Source organism: Mastacembelus armatus, chromosome 2, assembly GCF_900324485.2.
Source record: "Mastacembelus armatus chromosome 2, fMasArm1.2, whole genome shotgun sequence".
Classification (NCBI taxonomy): Eukaryota; Metazoa; Chordata; class Actinopteri; order Synbranchiformes; family Mastacembelidae; genus Mastacembelus; species Mastacembelus armatus.
Window position 1 is genome coordinate 2,217,687 of NC_046634.1, and position 24,967 is coordinate 2,242,653.

The window sequence follows — 24,967 nt, forward strand, 5'->3', positions numbered from 1 at the left end:
TTTCAACTACTTCAAACTTAATGCACTTTGCCTGGGTTTCCAGCATTGTGGGTATTTTTGTCATAAGCCACTCATGGTGATTTACAGTGATTCTAAAAGAGTTAAGAGGATTTTAATCTAGTTTGCATCCTGCCTAAGCATGGTTTATCGCTAAAATTACTGCAGACATTGACTGTAAGTGGTTTATTGCTGCAATGATGCACTATTGTAAGTAAACAAGTATGTGCATGATTTTTTTTTTTTTTTTTAATTTTCCATATATTGATTGATAATGGTTGCCGGATTACACACATGTAAGTAGCAGAGGTTGGTAAGATTCAGTGAATGATCGTCCATGCAGAGACATTTTTATTGGTCTACATCATCCTATCACCAAAAAGATGATGTCGTTATGGCAACGTATGGTAAAACGGTACTCTGGCTATTTAGCATGGTGCTAATATAGCGTTTGGGATATTGTGAAAAAATTTTTAAAAAGTCATAAATAGAAAAGAAAAATAATTTGACGTTTTGCCCCGTGTTTGACTCGCACCACAAAAAAGGTTCAGGTTCGTAGCATCTTCCTCCCCAATAAATGCCCATATCATTTTTATCATATCAAGCCCCGATTTTGTTACTATCCATGGCCAGTGCTTTTCAGAGATGTAATGTGCTTGAATTCTGTAACTGCCTCATCATCATAAAGCTGCTTTAACTGTTACTGGTAGAGTCTGTGGTTCCTGTGTGAGATTCAAACGACCATAAGTGTCATCAATTCTACCAGGACTAAAATGAAAGCATTATAGTTTCCATCACATCACGTCAATAGTCCTCATAAACACAGATTTTTATATACACACCATTATGTTCAACTTGTCAGAACATCTCTAACATGAATGGCTACACATAGCAGCTTTCATATTTCTCGATCTGAGCCATTGCAGTGCGTGTAATTCATTAATAAGCCCACTGGGAATTTCGACAACTGATATTAAATGGAAAGTTGCTTTACCAGCCGTGATACACCGAGGCTCCTGTAGGAGAGCAACAATCAATCAAAGATGCTTTGGCTGGATGAGACCGGAGCAGCAGCTTGTTAGTTTAGCTTCCCACACCTGAGCAAGGTCTGGCCCTGGTGTTGAGCCCAAAGGTGTCAGCCTGGCCAGGAAGGGCCTGTTAACTGCAGCTCTCCAGGTACACACCGCAAACGCATTAGCACCTTTGTAGCTACAGAAAACCACATCAAAATATCCAGTTCAAATTAACCTGTTGTGTTTTGTCAGATCTGCTGCAACCTCCACCACTTCTGTGGAAAATCTTTTAAACTTATTTATTTTAGTAAAGTTTGACATTTTTGAAAATACACTTATTTGCCTTCTTGCTGAGAGCGAGATGAGAGGATTAATACCACAGTCATGTCTATACAGTAAATAGGAAGACACCAGCAGCAGCTGACCAGTTACTAAGCAACCAAGGGAGAGTTTAGCTACCTCATCCGACTAAGCAAACATCCCATACACATTCCTCTGAAAAGCATAAATAAACAAAGATGTTAATTGGTGAGGTAGAGGTGCCAGGTGGACGTAGTTAACCTTTGCAGTTGTTTCCAGTATTAATGCTTAGCTAAGTTAAAGCTGCTCCACCACTAGAGGGTTTAGTGAGGCTCAAAGCCAACTCGCACTATAAACCACTACTTAGTGCTTTTTGCCTCTCCCATCCTGCCCTGTTTGTTACAGCTTGACCTGCAGCTACCATAGTGTAGCTGAGAGACACCAGGTCAGCTCCCATTTTCTCTTGATTTAATGGACCATATGTCAAATCTTACTTAATGCAAACATTTGCAAATCTGACCTTTTCAATACAGTAAATTCTGAATTAGTTCATCTACATTTGCTAGCTTGCAGGCTTCTTCTTCACTGCAACAACTGTCAGTCAGTGGTATAGCATGTAATGCGCAGTGTGCTAAACAACACATGGAACCACATGTATAAAGGTTCCTTCACAGAGCCATATAATGACCTAATGATGGAAAAAAAAAAAAAATTAATTATTCTGGTTTTAAATCCACATTAGAGTTGGTTGTCCTATGGAATTACAGGTTTGACAGATATAATTAAACAAATCCAGAAGCTAGCTGGCCCCTGATACTAGAAACACACCAAAGAGGCATGGATCATGACAGAATGCAATACATAAGAAAGGAGCATCAGTCACCTGTGTGTACAGAATTACTGTCCAAGCTCCTAGCTGCATAAAAACATGCAAACACACACATCCACACTCTCCCAAAAGCACAGTTGGACTCACAGTTTAGTGTAAGGTATCTCGTTTCATCCAGCCTCTGTGCTGGGACTGTTTGAAGCAAAGGAAGCTCTTGTGTTTGATGGAGACTTACCTTTTTCCTCATCTCTCCTCAGTTTCCAGAGAAACTTTTCCTCTTTGATGTGTCTCCCTCCTCCACTTTCTGCCTCCTGTCATCCATTTCTCCTTTATTTTTTCCCTTCTGCCTTCTTTCCCTCTCCCTCCCAAAGAAAGTATTCTGTCCAGATGGAGGTGGTGGAAATGCATAAAAATGTCACTGCATAGCCTGCTTCCATGGAGGCTAGTGTTTCATTAGTAATCAGAAAAACAACACAGTCTGGATGGAAATGCACCATGTAAATGCAAATGTAAAGTACAATTACGTAACCCTTTTATTTTTCTTTTGTAAACTATGAAGTTTTGTGTGTGTGTGTGTGTGTGTGTGTGTGTGTGTGTGTGTATGTATGTATATATATATATATATATGTATATATATGTATGTATGTATGTATATGTATGTATATATGTATATATATGTATATATATATATATATATGTATATATATATGTGTGTGTGTATATGTATATATATGTGTGTATATATATATATATATATATGTGTGTGTATATATATATATATATGTGTGTGTGTATATATGTGTATATATGTGTGTATATATATATATATATATATATATATATGTATGTGTGTGTATATATATATATGTATATATATGTGTGTGTGTGTGTGTGTGTGTGTGTGTGCATGATATCATTTCCATCATCAACCATTCAGAAAGATGACATATTTTTATCCTTTAAAAGTCAAAATAAACCATGCTACGTATAATCAGAGGCAGTTTTTACTGTGTAGTAAATGTTTCTTTGTAGGTAAATAGTGTTACGTTTATTTTTCTACACGTCCCATAGTTCTTGGAGCTGTTCCAGTTATTGATTTTATTTCTAAAGTGGCAGAGCTACTGTTTGTCTGCCAGCAATAAAGCTTCATCAAACTAAGAATTGACGTAGCTGTCAGAAGGAATGTTTGAAAAGTACAACATTAATTATCGATCTACCCAACAATTAGCGAACCGTTTTATCACCTAAATTGATTGTCTGTGAAACAGCTACAGTGCACAATGGCTGACTCCAGTTCGTCTCCTACTTTCTTCTCTTTTTTTAAGCTGCCTGTTTGCTTATCATTTGCAATGTTACTTTGTCCAAACAACACTTTGTTGGTACTAAAAAGCCCCTGAATTCCAAATACGTACAGAATGATAACCTATTAAATATATGCAGCTCTCATTTTGCATCCTTTTGTTGGTTTATTTTTTTTGTTTTTGTTTTTGTATCACCATCCACTTTTCCAAAGTGTCTTTTTTGAGCAAGACACAGATTGTCTACCGGCTGCAGGTCTGGTGTTTATTAGCTGAGTCCAACCTGTGGTTTCCCTGTAGAGGAGAAAAAAGAGGATAATTGTACTTCAGGGACCATGAGATTGTTACATCATCTCTCTTTGGAAAGCCTTAATGTTACCTGGTGAGATTGGTCCTTTTCTCTAGGAATTTTCGTTCACCCAGAACAAATAAGTTGGTGTTTTTTTTTCCCAGGACTACGCTCTTGTATTTCATGTCAACTCTGACACCCTCGGGTCATTTTAATCCTGCCCAGATTCAGATGTAGTGTTTTGTGTAATTTTCGAATTGCACACCTAGCATCTGTATTACAAGGGACATAAAAACCAGTGGTGAGGTAGATTGATTAGATTAGATGATTGACGATTCCTGTGGGGAAATTAGATTGCAGCTGCAGCAACAGTAATAGGATTCAGTGGAGGAAGAGGAAAAACAGAATATAAGCACACAGGCAGAATAGTGAATAAGCAATGAAAGAAAGAATTTGTGCATTCAAGCACATATTGCTGCCAAGAAAAATATAAACGTGCATCTGGCACTGCACTGAGGCCATTTGTAAAGGTTTGCCAGTTCTGTGGGTGATGGTGTGTTTTACAGGCATGTGGGAGAGTCCCCGGATCGCCACAGTCCGACCAGGTGACTAAGATTACTGATCTGCTTGAGCGACATCAAATTTCCCATCTTACTCTGGACTAAAGCCATCCAGAGAGAGGTTATGAATCTATCTCCTTACAACAACTCCCACATGCTCCACATGTGAATCAGCTCTCTTCCTTGAGCTCTCTGTTTATATAACATCTACAAATCCTCCATTGCCTCACAGCCCCGTTTGTCCAATTTTCACAGGTACCTCAGTAAGGACGAAGTGGCCCAGACCTCCCTGAGCAAGGCCCAGCAGGAAGGAGGAAGTGTTCGACAGGTCCCCACGGAAAAGGTCACTAAGAGGAGGTCGGCCTCTTCACTAACAGCTGCTTCGGCGAGGTAGGTTACAGGACAAAAAAAAAGGAGTGGATGTTCAGGCTAGGAAAGGTCAGTCCATCCTCAGGTCTTTAAAACTCTTTATCTTTTAAGGCCAAAGTTTTCCACACCTCAAATCTCCACATTTGAATTCAGCTCTAGATAAATACAATGCACTGGTTATATTCTGTGCAACCAGTGTTTTAACATCATGTCCAATCTTGTTTGTGGTTTTTAAAGGTGAGGTGTTATGGTCTCTGCATGATGGTGGTTTGTCTAATCACATGGCTCCCTCTTTGGGATTTGGTATATTTTCATTTTCCTTTCCTCAGCTGTCTCCATGGAGATCTGTATGTGCCTTGTGGGAGAGGCACAAAGACCCACTGAGTGTGTTAGTACAGTAAATATAGACCATAATAAAATCTGCTGGGTGAGATGTAACGGCTAGCTCACCCCAGGAGGGAATATCACTATGGAAACCTGCGGCAAACACACAAGCTCTCACACATATGTACACAGCAACTAGTGTTACATTCAAAATGTCTGTGATAGTCCATCCAGGGTTTTGTATGGCTTGAAGGGGTATCTCTGAAAAAGCATCTGCAAAAGCTGACTTAGTGTCTAGCCAACAACATGAAAATAAAATCTGATAATATAACAAAAATTGTGCCCAATCTTTTTGGCCTTAATAACAGATGTTTTCTTCATGTTAACAATTAGATGCATTTCCTGTCCTTAGGATGTGATAAAATGAAAATGTATAAAATAACCTCTTAATCAGCATCAGATCTTTTTCCTCCCTCGTGCCTTCAGTCTAAAGTGTCAGAGATAAGCCACAGTGGTAAACATTAGCAGGCTGTGTGCCATTTGCTGAAGGCATGTTGCGTGATTTCTGGGGTTTGAAGTATGAGTTTTCAGAGTTACCTCATGCTGCGATGTAGAGCTGCCAACATGCTTCTTTGTGCATATATATATATATATATATATATATATTCACAAAGAAGAAAAATATATATATATTATTTTTTTTGTATATATATATATTATATATAACTTTATAAATTTTTTTAGTGTCTTTATCTGGGTTGATTTTTTTTTTTTTCTAATGAAGCACCAGGTTTTAACCAACTTCAGTTTCAGCACACCAGTAAAACGTCTATTTCAGTCTCTCTTTCATCCACTAGTCACTGCTGGCACAGCATTTGTCTCTTGGTACTTCCAATTTTTGGTATCCTCTCAACTTTGAAGCAGCAAGGTTCCTTTTTTAGAGGGTTTTCTTCTCCATTTCAATGATTAAATCTCTCTCTGTAGTGCTCTGTTTCTCTGGCTCTTTGTTCTTCTGTCTGTCTATCTGAATTGTAAACCATGGGGAAAGAGAATTTAGTCCATCTGTCCCCTCCAACGTGGCTCTAGCGCCCTGCTGGGACAGTGTGGCAAATGCCCAAACTCGCTGTCCTCTGCCAAAACGACGGGCATGCACATACACATACTCGAAATGTTCCGCAAATACATCACTGTCATGTACATATACACACAGTATGTACACATTTCACACACACCGGCCATATGTCTCTCAACTCGGCATCTGCAGCACTTAAAGCAAACGCAGATATTTTCAACAGATGAATATATTGGATTGTGTTTGTTGTTCTGCTGATGTTGAAAGAATTGAGTCTTACATTAAATCTTAATGTTGTCTTATTTATTGATGTCTGTCACATCGGTCAAGGTAACTTCTTGCTGACATTTAGTTCACAAAGGGCTTAAAATCTGCAGCGGCCTTGCTTCCTGCATCAAAATGATATAAAAAAAGATGTCTTCTGCTTTTCTGATCTGAACCTTCTTAGATTTTCACTTGGTGTTGCTGTCAGTGCAGAATGTGTAAAAGAGGATTTGTTACAGTAAAGAAAACCAATACGAGATTTGACCTTTGTGAGCAGTGCATTTATGTGAATTTAGAGTTTGTTGTCAAGCCAGATACCAAGAAACTTGTATCTTTTAATATCTTTTAACATAATGGATCACAGTGGAAATTCTAAGGGGACACCTAACTTGCAATAGAATTCTGTTAAAAACCATGTAATTAGTTTTATTTGTGTTTAAAATATAAATGGAGACTAGAGAAAGCACTTTGGATGCTAGTGAATCTGGCCTGCACTGAAGATAGTGCAGTAGTCAAGGAAGAGCTAGATGTGTAAATAATGGTGTCATCAGGATATAGATGTACATGAGTCGTCTGTGGCATGGGCAATGTTATTAACATAAATATTAAATAGTGTAGGACCCAATATGCATCCTTGTGGAACACCTTTACATAAGGGCAGGGGATCTAAAGAATTCTCTCCACCCTCACTGACTGTAGACGACCAAAACATGAACTCCTGAACCAGGCCAGACTGCTCTCAGAAAGTTCTCTCTAAATGCTTGGACTTGTGTATGTGACTCTCTCTGGCCCCTTACCCAAGACGAGGTTAAGAGATGCTGCTGGAGGTCAGGGTAAAACTTTGGGTTTTGGTTGACCTCAGATCTGGCTATAACCACCTTTCATTAGACAGTTAGATTGATTAAACCTTATTTGAGAATTCATAAGGAATTTACTATTGCAAGCTCAAGCCAAGTTTATACATCTTCCATCATGCAATTCAGTCCCCTCTTTTATAACAGTCCAGGCCTTTTCCCTGTCTGTTATGTTTTGTTAAAAAGTGTCACCATAAGAAGAAAGCTACTCAGCTGAAGGTGGAACCCAGCTCCTCAATAAATGCATTCATTGTTAGTTGCTCTGTCTCTGCAGGCAGGAGAATGAGTCCTGTAGGGTGGAAGAGCTGCCATCATCAGAGTCCAACTACCTGCAAGCTGTGGACAGCCAGGGTGTCCCTCTATGTCTATCCTGCCAGAAAGCCTGCTCTAGCACGAGAGGGGCCTGGGATGCTTTATTCTGCAGCCACAGGTATATGACAAAAACAGAGAGAAGATGCATATACATAAACCTTAGCCCCACCTGCTTGGAGCACCATCTGGGTGGGGTTTACTGCCATAGGGTGATTCAGGCAATCTTAGATAAGATGTCAATCAAAGAAAAGGATATTAAATTAACTTCTAAATCATTTTAGTCTATGATTTCTCAAACTTTCCAGCTCATCATGCTTTGTGCTAAATCCCACCCATCTGGCAACTATGAAATCAATTATAATTGGGGCTTTAACACTTTTTTAAAAACAACTAAATCAAAAACACAGTGCAGTAATGTTGACTCTGTGTAGAAAGAGTACTGTTAGCTAATGACTAGAATATATTTTTGCTCCCAGGTTAGACTGCAGCTCTTAAAATTTACAATGGTCCTTTTTTGTTATAGTGGTTTCTGGAATTCATGATCACTGCATTTTAACACAAGTGTAAAGAAGATTTTTAATAAAAAATGGAACATACTGACAGTATAGTTTGAAATGTCTTTCTGTCCTTGAGCAAGTCACCCCTGCCTGCTCTCTCACATGGTTGGCTAAATTCTTCTGATAGTGTGTTGTGTCTGTGTGTCGCTTTTGTCTTGCTGACTGTTTAAGGTAGAAATTCAGTTTCCTCAAGTAGTTTTCAAAAGCCAAATTCAGGTCATGAAGTCAAGGTGAGACACTGTACTTCTCTGTAGCAAACTTCAAAACTGTGCAATGTTTCTGCTTCTTTCAGCAGAAATATAACTGCTGTAGAGAAACAGACAGAAGTACCTTTTCTTTTTTATGAAAATAAAGACATCCAGCTGTTGTAAAGGTCTGAAGGCTCCAGTCCAGATGTGTTTCTGTTCCTTCACCCATAGGTGCCAGGAGGAGTTTCGGTTGCGCTCCAGCCAAACATACATGCGCTCGCGGGTGCTAGAGGTGGAGCAGGGCATTTGCCAGCACTGCAGCCTCCAGGCCCATGACCTCTTTCTGAAGGTTCGTGATGCCCCGCCCTCTGTGCGCAAAGAGATACTGGAGAACTCTTGGCTCGCCCAGCTGTCACTCAACGAGGTCAGAACCAGGAACAGAATGCAAATCTTTTCATTTTTCTCCTTACAGATATTTGACTGGCAGCCAGATTTAAATACTTCTAGCTCTCATAAATACAACAATATAATTCTACCCACGCATTGTGGCATCAGTATTAACAAGTTAATAATGTCTGTTATAGTGTAAACAGCCATAGTCAAAACACCATAACATCTTTACTGATCAGTCTTCTGATGTGAGCTGCAGTAAATAACTGACAACTAAAGCCATTTTTGTGTCTTTGTGTTTGGGCAAGTGCAAAAATAAGAGGTTCTCATACTCTCCATCCAACCCAACTACACACACACACACACACACACACACACACACACACACACACACACAGGTTGATCTGCACTCCAAGGGGCCACCAGCTCCCAGTAAATGGATTGTTGGGCCCATTGATTTTTTTTTTTTTTTTTTTTTTTTTTTTCCTAGTGCCGGGCCTCAACCAGTAAGCCTGTTTGATTTGGTTGGCTGTTATCCTGCAAACCCCCCACCACCACACACAAACACACACGCATACACACTCACCTCCTTTCCGAGTGCCGCCGGCAGCAGCATCAGGGCCGATCGATGCACTGAGCTTTAGAGGAAACAAACTCAGCCACATGATAAGACGCAGTGGTGGAGGAGCCTTGAGATTATAGGCTCATTCTTTGGTTCATACCAGGGGTTCTGGTGTGTGTGTGTGTGCATCTGTGTTTTGGTCTTTATGAGTACGATGGGATCTGTTTGGTATGTGTGTGTGAGTATTTTGGCATGTGTGTATTGGTATTTCCGTGTCTTTGTGTTGACTTTAGGTGCCTGTAAACATAATGTTGGTGTGTGTAAGAGTGTAGTAGTGGGGTCTGGTGCAGCAAGGTGCATAGTTTTGGCACAAAAGCAGGTTCAGTTGACTGAAATGTGTGCGTGTGTTTGTAGAGATGTGAACTCTGCCCCTGTGAGCAGGCCTGTTCTTTAAATCTGTTGGGATCAATTCCAGCTTGCTGCCTTAATGTCAGCAGAGAAGCACTCAAAGCAGGAAAATGGATTTTTGGACCTGAACTCTTCCCATCAGACTTCTCTTTCTCTGTTTTTAATTCTCTCAGTGATCCTTTGCTCTTTTCTTTCTGTGCTTTCTTCATCTGTTCTCTCTCTGTCTTCTCCTAGATCTGTCTTTTTTTTGTATTCTCTCTCTTATTCTCTGTATTGTCTGGTGGACTTAGCAAAGTATTCACTGATTAGGTTTACAAGCAGCTGCCAATTATGCAGACCAAAAAACATTTAGGTGAGTTACAGGCTATTGTGGTACCTAAGGTATCTAATGGCAAGTCAGAGTTCACTGATTTGGTGTTATCCTCACAATCCTACAGGCTTACACTAATCTCAGCTTTTTAAACCTTTAGCTGAAGCCTTTTTTGCAGTTTGCTTTTATTATTTCTCGTTATGGAGCCCTACCATTTATGTGTCTTGCTGTCATGTGTACAACTTGAGACATTTTTTCCTTTATTGTGAAGTGAAATGCAGAAGTGGCCCTGTGGTGAGAGATTTCAATAATTGTGACTGTGTGCTACAAAATAACAATCTTAGTCACCGTTGTACACAGAGAAAAACAGAACAGAGATTTACTAAAGACATCACAGTTAAAAAAAAAAAAATTAACTTGAGCATAGATGGATGGTTTGGAAGGGAAGTGCAATTACAGCTTGTTTTTTGGCAATTTAGAGCAGTATGAGAAAACATCCATGGGCAGTCAGTGCACTGAGATGCTTCTTTGTGTGTGTGTGTGTGTGTGTGTGTGTGTGTGTGTGTGTGTGTGTGTGTGTGTGTGTGTGTGTGTGTGTGTGTGTGTTTATAGCTGAATGAGATGATCCGTGCTCCGGTCGAAGGGGATTTCTGGCAGGTCGACCACATCCGGCCGGTCTACAGCGGAGGAGGACAGTGCTCCCTGGACAACCTGCAGACACTCTGCACCGTCTGCCACAAAGCTGTATGTGCACACACTGCACCACTGCACCCATAGCAACCACAGCACCCGCTTTTAGAGCCAAAGGGCTTAAGGGGCAAAAGCAATTTGTCTAACGTTTAAGGTGCACAGTGGATAGACCTCTCCTTTATCCTCATATAAAAAGAAAGACTCATCACTCATGTTGGGGATCATCTGTGCTGGCAGTAATGTGATACATGGTCAAACACATTGATCAAAAGCCACACCATCCTTTCACAAAGCTATACATTGCCTGTAATAACATCACACAATGTGTCTGTATGACATATTGATATATAGCATTTGTAGCAAAATACTATACACTGTATCTTACTCAGGAACATTTTCTTCTTGAGCTTCTTCAGTCTATATTTCATAATCATAGACAATTCTCTCCGTAAAAGCAGAACTGATGTGAGAGCAGGGGTTTTAAAACACAGCTTTCATTGTAACCTAAAATGTGCTTTACTTTCACGCCAGAAAGCATTTTCATCAGAGTGGGTGTCAGTTTGGAAGGAGATGCTTCATGTGTTGACGTGTATAAACTGATGTGGAGAACTGCACGTTCTGATAAGGGGATCCACTCGCTGTTTATGCCACCTCTCAGACACTTTAATCTAGAGATGCTCAATATATTGATCTTACTTTTCAGCGCCGAGTGCAGATTTAACCTCTTACATCATGTTCCATTTTTCTCCACAGAGGACGGCTCAGCAAGCCAAAGAAAGGAGCCAGATGAAGAAGAATGTAGCAGCTTCCAAGCTTGCATCAGACATCAGCAGGTTCCTCATAAGGAAATGAAAAAGACATAAAACGTAAGGGCTGTATAGATTTCCTAAAGTATTAGAAATGCCATTCACTGACAGATTAGGATAAAAGGCCAGCATTTCTTTGAACTCTTTTGAGAGCTTTAGGTTTTTTTCTACCTTATTTATCGATTAGTGGCATCCTGTTGGATGCAGGGGATGCTGTAGCAGCGGAGACTTGCCTTAAAAAAATAAAACAACCAAAAAACAGCTATATCAAATGCAAATCCAGCCAACTCCCCTTGCGTCCCCAAAACGTCACAACTGCGGTAGTTTTGATTTATGACTTTTGCTTGAGGCCGAAATGGAGCAGGTTGTTTAGAGAGATGTAGCTATTTTAAGATTTTGCTAACCTGGTGAAAAGTAGCAAGTGAGAAATGAATAGAGGGGCCTTGTGATTAAAACACAACCAAGTGTCCTCATTGACAACAAGTGGCGCCTTGCAAATCTTTCTTTTTAGAAGCGAGATGAATGTTCCTGGATGAAATAAAAACCTGTTTTCATTTGTTTGATGTTTCTCCCTCTGTTCCTCTGGTGCTAACACCATGGTTTGGACTGTAAATACACCAAGACGTTGGCTGTTCTGACAAGCTAGCAAATTGTTTCATCGCCTCAAGTCAGGAACATTATTGTCCATGTCCACGCATCTACCTCCTCTTCAGCTGTGCTTGATGATCTGAACAGAGCTAGTCAGTCAGGAGGGCTATGTTTAGAGAGACAAGGAGCAGAGTTACTATGGAAACAAGGCTTCAGGTTCAGCAATGTCGGGAATATTGAATCTGTTCTTGTGAGAGTTATACAATGAGCCAGACAGACATCAGAAACTCCAATCAATACCAGCAGGCTCCTGTGAAAATGAGGCTGTCACATTCCTCCACAGCAGAATTTTACCACCCTTCTTGGTGCTGAGGCTCCAGCGCTGACGTCGCACATGTCGTCATGTCATGATGTGTCTGTCTGTCACCCGTGTCAGACTCCGAACTCAGCAAATTCCACCACCACTGGAAACTTTTACATTTTTCTGGCAGCCCCAACTTCTCTCAGCCTATCAGAGAGCTCAGTTGAAGCCACAACTTCAAACTTTCTCTGAGCCCATGTGGGTGCACGCGTGGGTGTGTGTGTATTTCCCCTACGGCTGCTCCAGGTCTCCACTTAATAAGACCGTTGTTCCTCTCCTGTCCAAACCGACAAGCTTTGTGAGTAATGAACATCTCCCAGGCAGCCTTCCAACAACAGCAGGTTTCAGTGTCAGTCCCTGTCAGCAGCCAATGACTCTGATCTGTTTTATTACACCCAAAAGGTGTGTATGTGTGCGGGAGAGAGAAAGGGAGGGAGGGGGGGACGTAGTGAGAAAGTATAACGTTACACAAATAAAGTGTGTGTTCGGCAGAGGAAAAGTGTATATTGAAAGAAGGAGGAAGTGGTGTGTGTGTTTGTCAGACGGAGTCATAATGAGGCAGCGCCTAGATAAAGACGTCTCATGTTCTTCCCAGAGGGTCTGCTGGGTAAAGAGCAGCGCTGCAGCCGCGTGACACTGTTTGCGTTGGACACCCTATCAGCCCAGAGGAAAAACATTACCTCCGCAGGTGATGACAGTAATAAAGATGGACTCAAACGCAGACAGACGGCCACCAAGGTTTGCATGTTTGCTCTCTAACACCTCCCCTCCCACTCACTTTTTTAAACTCAGCATCAGAGCAAAACCCAACTCACTTTTTCCATCAAGTGCAATCAACGTCTTTGCCTCGGTGCCACTGCAGCAGAGACATTTCAACAGGTTACATAGCAACACAGCATACAGGGAACGTCACAGGGCCAAAATTAGCTGGGCAAATATCTAGCGGAAATAATCGCATATTAGTTAGAAAATCACAGATCAGTGACAAAGAAGAGATAATAGGGAAAGGAACGACGGTGCCATCTGAGCATAATCCATGCAAATTAATTTAATAAGAACTGCAGTGAACCTGTGATGTCAAAATTAAAGACAAATGAATGCAACACAAATCTGTAAAGACTTTATCAGGAAATATATCCTATGTTTGTGTCAAGACAAAAAAGAAAATAAACTTATGTACGAGGTGCATCCGAAATCTCTTACTTCTCTGTGCTGTTGTCTAAAAACTATCACACACTGAAATGCAGTTGGGCAGCTTTAGCTTTCCTAATATAGTGTGTTACCAAGTGAAGCGCAGAATGCGGGGAGTTACAGGAGATTGGGTTGCTCTGTGTTGGCTTTTTGATTTGCATTACTGACAGACTAAGACATTACGAGTGTAAAGGAAAATTCTGTGGCAACAAAACTTGAGTTCAGTCTTCAGAAGGAATAAAGGAGCCTTGTCACAAATCTATTTCTGCATTTGAAGCTGTGAAAGAAGAAAGAACGGGACAAGTTGTTGAACAAGTGTTACTGCGTTTTTAACCTTGCTGTACAGATTCTCTGAGTTTTCCAAGGACAGTTGTGTTACGTGGTTATTCGGTGGCTGTGGAAAATTAGCCCTTGGCTGTCCTTCGAGAGTCTTCTGCAATAACCGGAGCTGTAGAGTACCCAGGAGATGGAGGAGCAGGTACAAATCAGTGAATTAGACCTCAACCTGCTCTTTTGGAAATGTTAAAGTTTCTGATGACGGAGATCCAAACATAAACCTCAGAGCAGTGATACTGCCCTGCTCTCTTAGTCTGACAGAAACTAAGACAACTGAGCCTGCACCAGCCAAAGCCACGCATCAAGAAGAAAAACCCATTTCCTCCACGTGCTAATATGTTCGGAGTTTCTCAATCTGGGTCAGAGGGTCTCCAGAGGCCTTGACAGGGCTCCTGTGGGTCCACAGTAAATTAAGAAATAGATTAATATCCCTGTAACTCAATTCCATAGGAATTTCCTAAATTATAGACATTACCAAGGCTATCAGGATGATTATTGTAAATGTTGGGTTCAGTTTCAATATTGTCTCCCCATAGGTTGTAGAGACAAAAGGTGCCTTTTTAGAGGTCTCTGACATGAAAATGACACGTGCTGTTCCAAGAAGGTAACACAGTAAACTACACAGATCATTCATAATTCAGTCATCATTTGCATTCAGACAGTTAGGCATTATATTCTGTGCCATTCCATTGGTTATTCCATTTCAACCTCCCCTGCCCCCATAATCTACTTTAGCCTTTTCAGCTGAAGGAAGCGCTTCTACAAACCCAATCTTGTGTGACAGGTGTGATGGAGAAAGGCCAATAAAAGCCTGCACAGCGCTCTGCATGCAGCCGCCGGCTCTCCAATCCGTGGCTGAATCCTGCTGTGGTTTGAATCCTGCCTGCCATACTCTCCGCTGTGATCCCTCTGTGTCTGTGACCCTCCCTGCCCTTCAGCAAGGAAAAGGAAATAGACACCAGGGAGGCCGTACCCCACTGCTCTCCTCCAGGAATGAAAAACAGGAACACTACTTTGTCTGTCTTTCCAAAGAACCTCTGCTATATTGTCATTTAGTGGAATGAGAACTGCAGAACCTTATTACAGAAAAAAAAAAAAAAATGGGCCTACATTCATACCTCTGCAGTATTGTGTTAAAATATCAAAAATGCTTGTATCCTAAAAGGCTGTACTTGTATCATCTAATTGAACTCTGGAGTCGGTGTATACGAAGCAATTCCCAGCTTTAAACGGTCACGGCCGACGAGAGGCTTTTGTCTTTATTGTCATATTATCTCGTGGGATGGTAAAGAGATGATTAATCATTTCCTGCTGCAACCTCGCACTTGCAGAAGGCTGGCACTGCTCCACAAAGTGCAACACCCTGGGTGGAGGAAAACAGTATTATGGCTCAGGTAATTGGTGGAGGACCATCATTCATGAGCGATCTAATTAATCTCATTAAAACAGCCTCTGTGGCTGCACAGAAGAAGGTGTTTTCCAAACAGGGCTTATGCATCCTGATGGACGTCATAAACAGCAAAGATCTTCGGAGAGAAACTGCAGCAGAATCGATACAGCAGTTCTGTATAAAACCCTGGCTGGCTATTTTCTGATGTCACATGGCATAGTAGGGGATGTGCAGTACTAAAAGGATGCTTTCTCATTGCTCAGCTGGGGATGGCTTTTGTCAAGTCCAAATTCTATTTATTCAAGATGGCTCCCTGGTTGTCTCCCAAGATGCATGGCACGCTGCGGATTAAGACCAAAAATGCAATCAATTCACCCAGCAGGAGATCAGAGAAAATAACAGATAAGGTTCTTAGCATAATTCATACAGTCCCCAATCTGGTGAGGATTTATGTATGTCTTTGCTGTAGTTCACTCTCATTTGTATGTTAGAGCTCATGTAGGGCTAAATTGGCATTTCATGTGGCCCATTACAATCAGGCTTTGTTTGGAAAGGGTCCGGCGAGGACTGGATCTGACCACATCGTTTTACAAGGCATCTGTACCAAATACAATTTAGGACTGGTGTAATCTCATCTAAATTTTATTACCATTAGGGTTTTCAGGCTGTATCAGCATATTAATTTGTACATTAACAAAATCGCAATCGTAGCACCGTAAATAAGAGATGTCTCCTGAACGCATAAAAGCACTTGAAGCAAAGACAAAAGTATAGAAAAGGTACAGTTCATACCTTAAAATGCTACATCCAGTCCCGGTGGCACTGGATGTTAAGAGGAAGAATGCCACAGTAGGCCGCAGTGTTACCATTTTCTCTTTTCATGTACGCTGTGTTCAGATGATTGAGGTTAAAAATGGAAAGCTGAACAAAACGCCCTCCAACAAGTTCCCTTTCATGAGCCTTAAAAGACATCTTTTCATCTCCCATTTCATTTTGCTGCCATTGATCAGCCATCTTTCATAGATTGCTTCCAGACATCTATTCAGCCACTCTGTCGCTGCTCAGCATGCCTCCATTTCATAGGTCTTAATGGCAAGGTCTGGCTTTTGTGCTTAGATTAAAACCTGAATCACAATCATTTAAATCGCCAATAAATTCACATGAAATAGTCTTTGTTGGCTTTTGTGGAACGTGAATCGACAGCCCCGAAGGTTTTACAATGCATGGTGATGCAAAAGTGGGCAGGTTTTTAAATTTGGAGGGGAAAAATAGGACTTTTCTTGCCTCATCCTTTTCCCCCTTCAGCACGAGCTAGAAAAAGGTCATGTCAGTCTTGTGACAAGAGTGACGGGTCTGGGGCATCATTACTGAGACTTGGAAGGTCTGTGTAAGCACCTTTGGTCACCTCAGGAGAATAGATCCCCATCGTGCTGCCGCTGGCCTAATGAGCACAGTCAGCCCTGCATCTAATGAGGAGAGGGCAATTGCGACTGTCTTCCATCAGCCCTCTGCTCCGTCGGTACATCATCCCATGATGCCTTGAACACACAGCGTGAGCAGCTGAACAGCGGTGGATATCTTGTCACACATCAATGCAGGAGCTACAGATTAAGTAAAGGAGTCTCGCCAAAATGTCCTCAATGCAGCTCTATGCTGAGACACTGTGACAAGTTTCCTTTAGGTTGCCTAGATACATGTATATACACACTTCTACACAGTTGGTCATGTGACAGTATGTCTGGACAGGCTGCGAGAAATAAATCAACACCCTTCTCTGTTACTGTGGGAAAGTATCAACGGTGGGAAAACAGTTTTGGATTACATCAACTAAAACAGTTTTTTTTTTTTTTTTTTTTTTTTTTGAAGTTCCTTGTCAAGCATTTTCTAAATTCCTGCCTTGTTAAACCCCTACAAAAATCTATTTTGGTTGCGTTCTGATCCACTTTGCATTTCATATTCTCGTGTGTATAATGCTTTCTAGTCTTATTCACTTGGAGCTGAAAAACAGCACAACTTCTCACACATGTTGCAAAGCATCCTGTATCTGAAAACAGAGCCCACAGGTGTGCAGCTTTAATGGTACATTTTATTAGAGGTAGCTGCAAAATGAGCTCTTACATCCTTGAAAGGTTATGTTTTCATCAGGGTGTCTCAAAACCGTGTGAGCGTCTTTAGTGGATATTGGTGGACAGATTGGCTTTGGACTTAGCAACAATTGATTTGCCTTTAGTGATGATCCAGATCTGGGATTTGTGCCACTAGATGATTATCACCTTGTAGCTGTAATTATAAAACTAGGAAAAACACTGACTTCAATCCAAAAGTTTTGGGCTAACTTTTGTAGAGGCCAAGAAACAAGTTAAACTTCAGTCTGAAGCGTTAGGAACAATTTCTTTGGGTGTAAGTTGGAGAGTTGCTCAGCGTTGGTGGAGGTTTTCAAACGCCTTATAGTTAGCAAATAGTCCACTCAAATCAGGAAGGAGGGAGACACCTTTTCTTAGCAGCAAACACAATTAGTCACATTCTGGAAAGTTATATTGGCATTTAAATTTTCACTATCGGCCAAGGATTTTTCAAGGTGTGATGCAATTTATTGTGAGGCCTTCCCTCCCTCATGCGGTATCATTAGCAAATATCCGTGCATATTAATACACTGAAGACCAGTGTAATTACTGTGATCACAAAGATGTGCCATTTGCCTCGTTTCTTTTCGATATTATGAATAAACAATGCTAAGACATTATGAATGTCATCCTCTCCTAGTTTGAAAATGAGCTCAATAGCTGTTGCTGCACACAAGTGCTAAAAATACCACTGAATGGAAATGTTCAGCCAAGTGAAATGCAGCCACTGTCATCAAGCTTTCATCATATATGTAAATTTGACTTCATACTGATGCAAAACCAATTATACCTGTGTCACAAATGTCCATTGAAATTTATTGATAAGTATTTTCACAATTAGCTGTTTGAGTGGGTTGCATTTGGCCACTCAACCGTGGACATCTTCACACCCACACCACATTTTTTTTTTTTTTTTTTTTTTTTTTTTGTATATTCAGTTATGCCAGTTTCTCAATTACTGTGTGAGTGGGCTGGTGCAAAAAAGGGGGGAAAGTTGGCTATAGCAACGTTCACCATCAGCCCACACAGAATTATTCTGTGTGATGATATAAATCTTATTTAATTATGTGATAACAGGCAGGTTTGCCAGCCGTGATGAAAGGAGCGAGCTGTTCAGATATACCTTGAGAAGCGAGGGTTTTTCAGCTAGTTGGACAGTGTAACACACGTCAGGAACCTCTGCGCTAATCCAGGGAGTACAAAAAAATCAAGTCAACCCCATGCCAGTGTTTATATAAGTCCACACCTTTGGATAACGGAACTTTTTTAGGTAACTTTGAAGACATGATGTCCTAGATTCATATCAAGTGTATTATTGTACAGGCTACCTTACTAGCAGCAAATAAGTGGTGTTTGCTGTCTGACAGGAGCAGGATAGTGGTTGTTATGATCCATCTTGTCAGGACACCGGTTAGTGTGTTCAAATCAGTTTTTACATGTGAAGAGATATGTAAGATGGTACATTTAGGCATGGATTGCAAGGAGCTTCCATGGCTTGAACAGATCTTTTCTGTTTCTCCGCTGCTGGTAAATGCATCAGTGTTTTTCCCAGCGAACTAGTTTGTACAAACTGAACATACATGTAATGGAGGCAGAAGTGTTTACACCTGTTCCACATGGACACGCTGAGACAGCTGTCAGGGCAGCTTAACCATCATTTACATCCAGTGCCAATGTATAGGAGGTTTAAAAGTGTTGTCGCTGCAGGGAAGACTCTGAAAGGTTACTGTGCTTCTTACTAGAAAAAAAAAAAAAAATCCACCATTAAATCCCTTGTAAAGCCATAACTTGTTTTCATACATTTTTTAGATATGTGTTAATTAGTTAGCTCTGGAGGAAGCTGGTAGGCAGACGTGTCCCATAGCAGCGGTCCTCTCTGGCAGTGTCATAGAGAGGGCCGAGGTGTGATGAAGTGGGGATAATGGCACATACTTTCCTCCTTGAGGGCTTTTATGGTCTTTTACTCACAAACAGTTACAGAAGTTCATTTAAATGCTGCCTACTTTCTCAACTCTGTGTTCCTAGCTAGTCTCCAGGGGGAATGGGCACGATTGTGCTGCTGGTTTTTGGAAAGTAACGTAAACCGTTGGCCACAGCTTCCCCGATGTCTGAAAGGTGTGGGAGGAGACAGATAGATGAACTTTTTTAATACTTCTGATTCCCCAGACCTTCCCACACCCTCCAAATTGAACGAGCTTGACATTTTACAGATGACTTGTGAATAGACACCCTCTTTCTTGTCGACATCATATGTAAGAAAAACAGACCAAATGGAAAAGACAATGTTTTTGTTGGTGAAAGAGGTGTTCGTGTGCCATGCAGCATCATGGTCCTGCCTCCCTAATAGATGAGCTGACTTCAGATGAAATTTTTATGTGTGGGGAAATTTGCTTCCTTTATCTACAGAGAAAAAGACGCATACAGAGAGTAATGGAGCTGATACAACAGGTGAATACAGCACTCAAACATATTCAGAGAAATAGAGCGAATGAATATAGAACATCATTGTGAGACGCCTTATATGAGTGTAATGTAAAAACACACTTGAATATTTCCAGACAGGCAAATATACTTCCCTATTCATACTGTCAGATGTATAGTAACATATGTACTGGAATGAGTCACTAATGAGAAGCCGATTCAAAGCAAAAAAAAAAAAATATATATATATATATATATAAAATAAAGATAATACGAGGACAAGAACACACAAAGGAGGAATTATATTTCTCTTAGACTCACACATAGAGGATTAGCTTTGTTACACCCACAAATGCCTGAATCCCTGCCTCACACATGCCTCTGCTTTTAAGGACGTGGTGATGGAAGATGTTTCGGTGGTGAAAGTGTCCGACTTGTAAGATTTGACATAGCATTAAGGCACCAAAGATGAGCAAGTTAAATATGAACATAAATACAGATACTGTTGCCCTTTTCATGACTCTGTGCTATGTTTTGTAAAACCAGCATAGTTAGAGAAGCAAATACCATTATTATATCTCAAAACTAGAGTTACTATTTTCATCTGTGCTGCTTCACCTCAAAATATCAATAAACCCTTGGCAGCATCCAGGCTGCTTCACCCTGCCGCTGCGAACACAGAAAACCAGATTTCTATGCTCTGTCGACCCAAATCCAGCTTTGGAAAGACTTGACTCCTACCTTTCCAATTCAGCTCTCTCAATAACCAACTCATCCTCCTCTTCATCCTCCCACTCGGCCTCATAATCCAAAACATTTTGTTTCCCTCTTACGCTGATGACACCCAGCTGTATCTCCCACAGAAACCCAGTGATCCAAATAGCTGTTTCTGCCACGTTAAGCACAGGACATCCAAGACCCTTGACTGATAGTTCATCATTCTCATTGAAAATCATTAATTTGCGAACTAGCCGATCAGTTCGGCACTAAGATGAAGGAAATAGGTTAAGATTGGAGAACAGAACATAGGTCGTCCTCTTGTCCTCGTTTAAAGGAGTTTGTTCATGTTTTTATATCATGTTATTTAGTCTGCAGTAACTCCTCCACAAGAAACATCCACTGTCCACTGATGATTTTCAAATCTGAAATGTCTGACCTCAGTGCTCTGAGCCTTAGTGCTACCTGAGGCTGCCTGTGGATACAGCCATAGTTTCTATATATAAACAGACTTCAGATAGACATCAAGCTTCATTCTGTTGCACAAAGCTGTCTGGGTCTTTATTAGACACGTAGCTAAATTACAGCCCTTTTGCTTTTTTCTAGAGCAAGCTGCTCAGGCAAACAAAATTAATTCATCATATATTTTTTCCAGGAGGTCGCTAAAGTCTTGTCTCATTCCTCACTTTACAATCTTGTTAGGAAATAACTCTGAACCTAGTTTGTGTCTCTTGCCGGTTGATTGTTACCATGGAAACTTGACAGAGTTAAAGAGGCTAACATTTTAATTTTGATGCTAAGCTAACTTAACCTTGGTATTTAATGGACAGAAATGGGTGGCACGAGAGTTGTGTTACATTTGTGTATCATTTTTCATTTCATCAAATACATGTGATTATTATTGTTATTAGCGTGATCAACATTATTAATCCTTTCAGTTGTTGAGCACTGATGACAAAAGCCATAGCAGTGTATAAACTGAACCCTTAGGAGCAAAATAATTATTAGGGTAGGTATTTTCTTGGTGTTGTGATTGCAGGGTCATTATGCTCTCCCTAATGAAACAAACCAGCAGAGAGTCTCCATCTCGACTGTTGCCGTTATCGTCCCCCTTCAGAGAATATAAAAAGGAAAACACTTCAGCAGCAGGCTAATTAAAACCAGAGAGGTCTGGATGAGGAGGCCAAACAACCCACACAGGTGGCGGGTAAGTCACTGTGTGTTTTATGTGTGTGTGTGAGCTACTGTAGCACATCATGTTTATGCATGTCTGTATGTGTCTGTATAAGTGTAGGTGTGTGCAAAGAAGCAATTCATGTGGGCTTTTTTTTTTTTTTTTGTGTGTGTGTGTGTCTGTGTGTGTTGTGGTACATCTGTGAGCTTGAGTGTGTGAGAGAGGCAGCAAAGGATGATGTTGAGTGTGTGTTATATTTGAGGCGGCAGTTCCTGTTTGTGAATGTGTGTGTGCTTGTGTCAGTGGTGTATGATTGTTAGAGGTGCTTTCCATTCATTTTAATGGCTTCAGCCTCCACCACTGTCACTTCATTCTGCTGCCTCCACCGCTGACAGGAAGGACCTAGCAGCTTTCATCTGACAGGACCCTGCTCAAATAGGCCATTGGTGCACCATAATTAGTTCAAATGTCGAAGTCTGTGAATTATTGATGATTGGGGACGAGTAGGGAGGAAGACATTTCACATCAACAGTGTGTCTATATATATATTTATTTATTTATTTTTTTAGCTTTTTCTTTTTAAAGGACAGCTGGTGCTCTGCGGTTCCCACCACAAACATGAATCTCTGGTGTTCAGGCCACGAGAGGATGCATTTGCATCGGGCGGAGAAATAAACTGGGGTAGTAAAGGGAATAATTGCAAAGGAAAACTGAAAAAACATCTTGTTTTTCATCTAAGAGCAGCTGGATAAAGAGAGTGTTGCAGGGCTTGGTTTAGGCATGTGAAAAAGGGATACCATAGCGCTGGTCAGAAACAAAAGGTAAACCACACCAGAAGACAGAGGCTAATTTATGCTCCTGCCAATCATTGGATATAATTGCGATACCATGGCATAATGGCAGCCCAGGCCCAGTCATTTTCCCCCTCTGGCTCTATCTCAGGTACTTAGAAGGGTTTCCATCAGCTCCTGATTTTTCAAGAGAGACCTCTCAGACAGGAATGACAATGGACTTTCAATGGCGTGTAATTATGCCACTTTCCTGCACAATTTCCTGGGCATCATTTGCATTAAGACTCATATGAGTATAAGTGCACCACATGCTGCTCTGCAAAGGCCTTTTGATCAAATCCACTGCTGAAATTACCAAGTGCTGTGACACTTCCTGGAATGTCTCTGAGCCGCCGCCATCTGACAGTTATCTGAATCTGTTAATTAGATGGATCATGTCCAAAGTTTGTGGATGGTATGAGCTAATGTGTGGACCACTAAGTGTGCTCAGACCTGAGACTTGTGGTGTCCTTTTTTCAAGGTTATTCAACACTGCCTGCTTATTTGCTTGTATTTATTTATTTATTTAAAATCTTCTAAAAGCAAAGGAATTGATGCTGGATGTCGGTCGCTGTTGATCTGCCTGCTGCCAGTAATGGCCAAAGGTAATACTGCCATCTAGTGGACATGAGGCAATAAAACAGCTTTAAAATCGGAGGAACATCATGACAAGGAGATGGATTTTTGCTGTACAAAAGAAAAGAAAAATGGCTGCTAGAGCTATTGTTCTTGTCCCAAATTAAGCAAATTTAGATGATGTGACGTCTTGTTGCAGCCACTTATCTGGCAGCTGGATAACATCAGAAAGTAGCACAGATGGTGGGAGAAAACAGGTTCTTTTTAAGTGTGAACTTTTAATTTGCTGCCTTTGCTGCTGAAACAACCATAACAATGATAATGGTATTTGTGTCTGGGACCTTTGCACACAGCTATATATGTTCCTGTTCTTTGCGTTGTAATTAGAGCTTGGATGGTGTTTTCCTTTCAGATGGCTCTTAATTCTGGGATTTGTTGCTCACAAAAGCCACTCTCATATCTCTTCCTCTCTGCGGATTTTCAAGCAGTAGGCGTCTCTTATTCAGCTCGAGAGGTTGCTGAAAATAAATCATCACCCTCCCACCAGTATGCGAGAATGTCCAGATGGTTAAATTTTCACTGACGTCTTCCCGCTGAATTTCCCCATTGTCTTCCACGCTAAAATTAGAAGGTAATACTTGGTGAAAACGCTGCGTCTGCTCTGAGGGTGCTAGTTAATTATCAGGAACTGGATTTATGTTCCACCCCCAAAATGAACCATCAGCGCTGTATTGTGCAAGTCCAAAGTTAAACCTTCAAAGACCCTTGAGGTTTGTTGGAGGGAGCAAATGGCAGGTTCTTGTTCCTTTTTACAAGAACAAAAGAGAAAAGAAAAAAAAACTCCTCAAGGTAATTCAGCTTCTTAAAGAGGATGATTACATTTTCCTCCTGGCTCCCACAGTTATGAAGACACAAATCCTGCTAAGATGCAAAATACAACTCTAAAAACATTTATCTGAATATTCTGCTCCAGCAGCAGCAGCAGCTCAACATGCATTTCTAATCATGCCTTGTTACTCCCATTAACATTACTAATTCAGTGGCAGCAACCCAAATACTAATCACTTCAGCACTCTAATAGAGCTCCAATATGGCCTCTACTTAAGCTGATAATGTGGTCAGTTAATGTAATCGGTATTGTTGGTTAATAGCATGTATCAATCAATTAATTGGCCTGCTATGTGTCAGCAGACAGACAGCAGATGACCACTCTGTTTTGTTTTGATGAGAATTTTCTTTGACAAATGAGTTTTATCTTCAAATGCAGCAATGAGGGCTGAAATTCAGTGGGAGGAAAAAAAAAAGCCAATGTTATGTGGCTGGGATTAAACCATCTGCATGATTTGGCAGTTCTTTTCATTTTTGCATGGTGCATGTACCTTCAAGGCCAAAACTTGGCCCCCCCGCCCTCCCCCACCCCACTGAGAGCTGCGTTTTTTTTAAACTAACTTGGGCCACTGGGATCCCAAGTGCTCTGTGTTGACTTTATAAGGTCAGGCAAGGTTTGAGGAATGCTCACATTTGATAAGGAAAAAGACCTTGTATAGATGTCGGACCATAAATGGAAAATCGGGGCTTTCAGAGAAAACTCCATAGCAACAAAATAAGCAAAAATGTCCAGGGATATTTCATACTAATTTGCAGATGCACTGAACTCACAGCCCACTGATTAGTTTTTTTCCCCCCCCTTGAGTTTTTGCTTCAGTCACATAGCAAGGTGTTTGTGCAATAATAAGCTACTGTGCAATAGTGATAGTCTGATCAAACGCCATCCGCTGAGGAAGACAAGGAGATGTAGTGAAAGCTCTAGCTAATGAGTTAACACTGAGCCAAGGGTTTGTTTTTTTTTGTTTTTTTTACACTTCTTT

General features: G+C 40.9%; 1 protein-coding gene across 2 annotated transcripts in view; it reads left to right on the plus strand.

Moving 5' to 3' along the window:
• zranb3 (zinc finger, RAN-binding domain containing 3) overlaps positions 1 to 11,950 on the plus strand; it is a 59,081-nt gene extending 47,131 nt beyond the window's left edge. For both annotated transcript variants that reach the window (XM_026301264.1, XM_026301265.1), the window contains exons 18-22: positions 4,542 to 4,676; positions 7,444 to 7,599; positions 8,458 to 8,650; positions 10,509 to 10,640; positions 11,340 to 11,950. In XM_026301264.1, coding sequence (XP_026157049.1) covers positions 4,542 to 4,676; positions 7,444 to 7,599; positions 8,458 to 8,650; positions 10,509 to 10,640; positions 11,340 to 11,438 — 715 coding nt within the window. In that variant the 3' untranslated portion in view covers positions 11,439 to 11,950. The remainder of the gene's footprint in view (positions 1 to 4,541; positions 4,677 to 7,443; positions 7,600 to 8,457; positions 8,651 to 10,508; positions 10,641 to 11,339) is intronic.
• The last annotated feature ends 13,017 nt before the right edge of the window (positions 11,951 to 24,967 follow it).